A 6,347-nucleotide genomic window follows, 5' to 3' on the forward strand; every position below is an offset into this window, starting at 1 on the left:
GGGGTGACCTTTACTCAGAAAGGTCTTGGGGCGTGGTGGAGAGGGCACAGGAGATGGACTTTCTGGATGAGGGAACAGGGTCCCTCCCGAGAGCATATAAGACTCAGCACAGGCGCCATGTTCCCTATCTTCACTCCTGCAGCCATTGCATGCAAGACAAGCTGCCTGCCCAGTCTCTGAAGATGATTCCTCTCTCTGCACTCCGGTACCGTCCCACCAACAACCCGGTGAGCTAATAACCCAGGCCCTGACCTGGGCTCATCCTGAACACCCCGCCCCCCCCCCAACTTACCTGGTTCCCCAGCCTGAAGCTTGGTAGTGCCCCTGAATGAAGGGCATGGGGGACTTGGTTTAGTCTGTACAAACGCCTCACTCATAATGCTGAATACCTTGTTCCTGCTGACTTCTCACCCTGTAGGGTCTCTTTTCCTTGTGAAGAGATTTTTGGATGCTCCCTACTACAGTGACCCACAACTGAGCTTAAGCAGTCAGAGACAGAGAGGAGAAAAGAAGTAGAAAGAGCCTTTATTGCTATTCCTCTCCTGCAGTTGGCTGGGGGGGGAGAGAGAGAGAGAGAGAGAGAGAGAGAGAGAGAGAGAGAGAGAGAGAGAGAGAGAGAGGTGGGAAGAGAGGGAGAGAGAGAGAGAGGGAAGGAATGAGTGAGAGAGAGAGGGAGAGAGAGAGGGAAGGAATGAGTGAGAGAGGAGAGAGAGGGAGGGAATGAGTGAGAGAGGAGAGGGAAAAGAGAGAGAAGAGAGAAAGAGAGATCACTGGCTAGAGAGCAGGAGAAAAAGGCCTAGAGCTGGGGGTTGAAGTGGAAAAAGGAGAGAAAGGTGGAGCAAATTGCATTTTGCTGATGCTGTCTATCAGGCCCTGTGGGGGGGGGTACGGTGGGAGGGGGTCTTGGACCTTTATACCTGCCAGCTGGCAGGCTCTGCTCCAGTATGTACCACCATGCCCCACCCCAAGTGCCAGGCTCCACCTCTTTATACTTAATTAATACTTAATTGTTATTATAGGGGGGAGTGGCCCAGTCCAGGGAGCATGGTCCAGTCCAATTGTTTTTACAGGAGAGAGTTATTACTCCTTAAAGAAACATTGATAGTGATCCCCTTAAGTACATGCAATTAACACCCATGAGAGGATGGGATACTCTGTGCTTGGAGGCCCTGACCCAGAGCCTTCCACAGATGTTGCCCTTCAAGAGGGCCATCCCAGGCAGCCTGAATGAGGGGATGGTCATCTACATCGAGGGTGTGATCAACAACGACATGAATTGGTGAGGGATTCTTCACTTTGGTGAGACTCCTCAGCCCCAGAATTCCTGGAAGGACTCCCCCCCCCCCCCCCGCCAAAGAAAACTAATCAGTCAGCATGAAAAGCCAGCTAAGTGGGTCCTAAGCTGTATCTTATGGTGAATTTTAGGGAGTAGAAAGTGTTGGTGCAAAGACCAAGTGTTGTGGTAACTACCTATGAAGACCTCGGGGTTCTCTATTGAGGAGAAGGTGCTCTGATTTTGTCAGTCATCCATCCTCTGTGCATGGGGTAGGGTGCCATGGCCAGAGAGGAGTCAGGGAGTCCTGAGCTATGAGAGTTTTGGGTTGTGGAACATAGATGGCTTTTTTTTTTTGTTTTGTTTTTTTTGGGCCACACCCGGCGGTGCTCATGGGTTACTCCTGGCTGTCTGCTCAGAAATAGCTCCTGGCAGGCATGGGGGACCATATGGGACACCGGGATTCGAACCAACCACCTTTGGTTTTGTATTGGCTGCTTGCAAGGCAAACACCGCTGTGCTATCTCTCCGGGCCCTAGATGGCTTCTTGGAGCTCTGCCCCAGGCCTTTAACCTTGGCTTGGAGACTTGGGTAACTGACCCTCTATCTTCCCTAGGTTCGAGGTGGACTTTGCCTTGGGACCTGAACCGGAAGCTGATATCGCCTTCCACTTCAACCTTCACTTTGATAGCAGGAATAAGATGGTCTTCAACTCAAAGCAGTCAGGCCAGTGGGGCAAAGAGCAGACAAAAATCAGCTCACCCTTCAAAGAGGGAGAATACTTCCAGCTGCTGGTGATGGTCCTACAGGATTACTACATGGTCAGAGCTTGGCCAACAGCCCCTTTCCTTCAATCCCTTCTTTTGTTGCTTACATTTATTTTATTTCATTGTTTTTTGGAGGGTCCCTTCCTTCTGGTGCTGGGTGACCATTAGGTCCAGAGAATCAAACTTAGGATACCAGCAAACAGCATGAGCTCTGGTCCTGAAAATATCTCTCCATCCTCATTTGGTTAAATTTTTTTCTTCCTGTCCCTTTGTGGCTCTGATATTTGGGGTTGCCCTAAATTGAAGTGTACACAAATGATAGTCATTTTGGGGATGGGATGAAGATCCAAGCCAGAACCTTATATACACAAGCATATACTCTAGTGCTGAACCACAATCCAGCCCTGTCCCCAGCCCCCCACATTTTCCAGAAAATATTCTTAGAGGATTGTGAAGCATCCTGAGTCATAGAGTCTATGTTAGAACTAGACCCCAGGGCTAGAGACAGTGTACAGAAGGGAAGGCACCGGCCTTCTTGGGACTGTAGCTGTGCAAATCCCAGCAGCATATACTGTCCCTGAGCACAGAATGAGTAGTAGCTCCTAAGCACAGGGCTGTGGGGTCCTCTCCCTCATCCCTAAAAACAAGAGGACCTAGTCCTGAAAATTCAGACAGACAGGAATTCTTCCTGATGTATATCTAACTGTGCATTCTATGGGCTTTCATATGCCCCTTCTGAGCTGTTCCACTTTGGATGTCCAGTTAGAACTCAGACTTCAGACATACAGAGCATGTGTTCTTCCCTCCATCACCTCCCCACCACCCATAGGAGCTGAGCCTTGACATTGTATGGACTTTAGTTAGCCCTGTAGACTCAAGGCTCTGACTCTGGGTCCACAGCATAACTTTTCCCATGATCCTTCCTGATAATGTTCCCTATACTTTACTCCCTATTTTTTTTATCTTCCTAAGGTCACGTGATCTCCATGACTTTGTACTTGTCCTCCAGGTGAAAGTGATAGGAAATCCTTCCTATGAGTTTGGGCACCAGATGCCCTTCCAGAAGGTCACCCACCTGCATGTACAGGGTGACGTGAGCGTCCATTCCATTCACTTCATTGACTGCAGTTCTACCCCCATCCAGGTGGGCAGTTTCTCTCATTGGTTATATACTGTCTTTCCTTTCCTTTCATTGGCTGATTTACCGAGAAGGATTTGTGGATCCTGAACCAGTCCTAGAAAAGCCTGCTGCCCCCCAAATATCCTAACAATGAGAATGTATGAGGGAAATAGAAAGCCTGTCTAGAGTACAGGTGGGGGGAGGGTGGGGAGGAGGGATATTTGGGACATTGGTAGTGGGAATGTTGCACTGGTGATGGGGAGGTGTCCTCTTATATGACTGAAACTCAACCACAATCATTTTTGTAACCAAGGTGTTTAAATAAAATGTCATTAAAAATAAATAAAAAATAAAAAGATGGCAAGAGGAGTGGGGAAGCATTAGGAGGGCTGGAGGCAGACAAAGGGGTTCATGCAGCAGGTGAGCTGAGAGAGGTAGATAGAGTCAGAGAGATAGACTAAGAGAGAGAGATGGGGAGAGAGAGATAGAGAGGTAGGGAGAGGCTGAGATCTGGAATTACAATCTCAGAGAATGAAGCAGAGTGACTGGGTTTTTAAAATTTATTTATTCATTTATTTATTTATTTTTGGTTTTTGGGGTACACCTGGTGATGCTTAGAAGTTACTTCTGGCTATGCACTCAGAAATCACTCCTGGTTTGGGGGACCAAGGAATCGAACCATGGTCCATCCTAGGTTAGTGCATGCCATGCAAACACCCTACCACTTGCGCCACTGCTCCGGCACCCTGACTGGGGGTTTCAAAAAGGAGTGACGGGTGCCAAGAATTCCCAGGTGCATAGTGGTTAGTAGCAGAATGAGAGGAAAATTGAGTTTAGAGAAGTGGTGAGCAGGGGTTCCAAGAGGGGGTAAATATAAGAGGAGAGGAGATTCTTGAAGGCCCAGGCACAGCAGGAAAACACAGATAGGGTAAGAATATTGGGTCCTTTTATGGTTGTACCTGGGTCACCCCCAGCCAAGTTCAGGGACTCTTTCTGATTCTGTGCTCTGAGGTCACTCCTTGGACTGTGACACCTCATGCATCTGAGGCCTGTGCTCAGCCTGTTGAGTTTGATCTCGGCCCTTAGAACAGTCCAAGTCTAAAGGAGTGGGCTACACTGAGAGGGCTCAAAGGGATGGAGACAGGCTATGTGCAGGAGGCTGGTTCCCCCTCAGCATCACATGATCCCCCGAGTATAGCAGAATCAGAAGTGGTTCCCAGTACATCTTCAGGTGTGGCCCCAAATGAAAACAATAAATGAAGGGAGTCACTCATTGTTTATTATTTGCTCATTGGAGATCCCTAATGGGGTGGGTCCTTGACTAATGACCTGCAGTTGTCTGAGTATATGGGACAGTAGAGTTGGGGCTATCCTGGAGGGCATCTATCATGTCATCCAGCTATAAGTTCAGTGTATCCCTCATGGCCTCCTTTTATTTCTTTTTCACGGCCTCTTTTTTTCCCTCTGTGTCCACAAAGCATGTGGTTATCCCTGTGTATCCCATACATTTTTGATGTGGGGTGATGTATTTCTCTTTGATGTGGGATTCAATGCCTGAGAATACTAATTCCCCTCATGATTTTTTTTTTCTCTGTTTCTCTTGTAGGACGCTGCTGCAAGAAGCAACCTGCTTACCTGTAACCCGCCAGTAAGTAGAGGGTCATGGACAATGGGGGTCTGGGGTAGGAATGTGGGCTTCATGACCAGCTCTAAGTGGTGCCCACCAGCACCCTGAGAAATGCTGGCATGTAGATATCTGGTGTAAATATTTGCTGACTGTTCTACTCTCTCTCTTTTCCTTGACAGCAAATGGAGTCACTCCCAGACTTCAACCTGGTAAAAAGCTCCTGGGGACCAGGTTGTGTGAGTGGTGGTCCAGTAGTAGGCAGAAACTGATGGAAGGTGGGGAGCCCTGTTTGGGGGTGCTCTGAGAGGGCGAAGATGTAGTATGGACTGAGGGAGAGGGGAAGAAGAAGAAGGGCTAGGAGGCTCCATAGAGCCATGGGTACTCCAGTCTGGTGTCTTGTGATTCCAACATAAAGGGGCCCCATGTTCTTACCCACAGCCAGTGCCATATGTGGTGAATCTGAAAGAAGGCCTGACCATAAATAGAACCTTCATCATCAAGGGCTTTATCCAGAACTCAGCTTACAGGTACAGTCCCACATGGAGCCTTCACTCCCAGAGTCCAGTTACCAGGCTTCTCCTTTCTTGGGGAGCATGTGCTGACCCACAACTTCCACTCTGCCTCCAGATTTGCCATCAACTTCAATATGGGAGAAACGGGGGACATAGCCCTGCACATCAACCCCCGTATCAAAGAGGGTGTTCTGGTGAGGAACAGTTTCCAAAATGGCAGATGGGAAACTGAGGAAAGGCACATCTCCAAAAATCCCTTTGGGCCAGGAAAGTCCTTTGACGTGAGTCCTACTCTCCTCCTCTGTCCCTGCAAATGCTGCATGTCCCTCAAACTCACACACACACACACACACACACACTCACACACACATACCCGCCCTTCTCCTACAGTTGTCCATCCTCATCCACACCGATTGCTACGAGGTGCGTAACTATGGCAAGCTCGTCTTTCACTTCCAACATCGAGTGGAAAATTTCACCAAGATCAACTTACTGGAGATCACGGGGGATGTCTTATTGTCCTACGTCCAGGTCTGAGTTGCATCTGGGGAAACCAGAAAGGGACATCACCCCAGGACTTGCACTTAAGCCATCAATCAAATGTCCGAGGGTGTCTTAGCAAATATGTGTGTCTGCTTCTTTCTTTTTTTTTCAATTAATCCTTTATTTCTTCATTTATTCTTTTTTAAATTATATTTCTTTAAACACCGAGATTACAAATATGATTGTAGTTGTATGATTAGAGTCATGTAAAACAACCCCCTTCACCAGTGCAAGATTCCCACCACCAGTTTCCCAGATCTCCCTCCTCCCCATCCCACCCAAACCTGTACTCGAGACAGACTTTCTATTTCCCTCATTCATTTACATTGTTATGATAGTTTTCAGTGTAGTTATTTCTCTAACTGCACTCATCACTCTATGTGGTGAGCTTCATATCATGAGCTGCACCTACATGGGAAGATGGGGGGAAATAAGGGTTGGGACTGAGGCAGTAAAAAATTAGAAATGAGCTTTGTAGGGCAGTATCAAGGTCACAATACAAGAT

The 6,347-nt window shown here is 48.0% G+C and overlaps 1 protein-coding gene across 1 annotated transcript; it reads left to right on the forward strand.

Annotated features, from left to right (window-relative positions):
- Positions 1-1,190: 1,190 nt before the first annotated feature.
- Positions 1,191-5,836, forward strand: LOC126028509 (galectin-4-like). The gene is made up of 7 exons (XM_049787475.1): positions 1,191-1,279; positions 1,890-2,094; positions 3,050-3,184; positions 4,767-4,808; positions 5,226-5,314; positions 5,415-5,493; positions 5,690-5,836. Exons 1-7 carry the CDS (start codon positions 1,191-1,193, stop codon positions 5,834-5,836), a joined length of 786 nt encoding a protein of 261 aa, XP_049643432.1.
- The last annotated feature ends 511 nt before the right edge of the window (positions 5,837-6,347 follow it).

Source organism: Suncus etruscus, chromosome 14 (genome assembly GCF_024139225.1).
Source record: "Suncus etruscus isolate mSunEtr1 chromosome 14, mSunEtr1.pri.cur, whole genome shotgun sequence".
NCBI lineage: Eukaryota > Metazoa > Chordata > Mammalia > Eulipotyphla > Soricidae > Suncus > Suncus etruscus.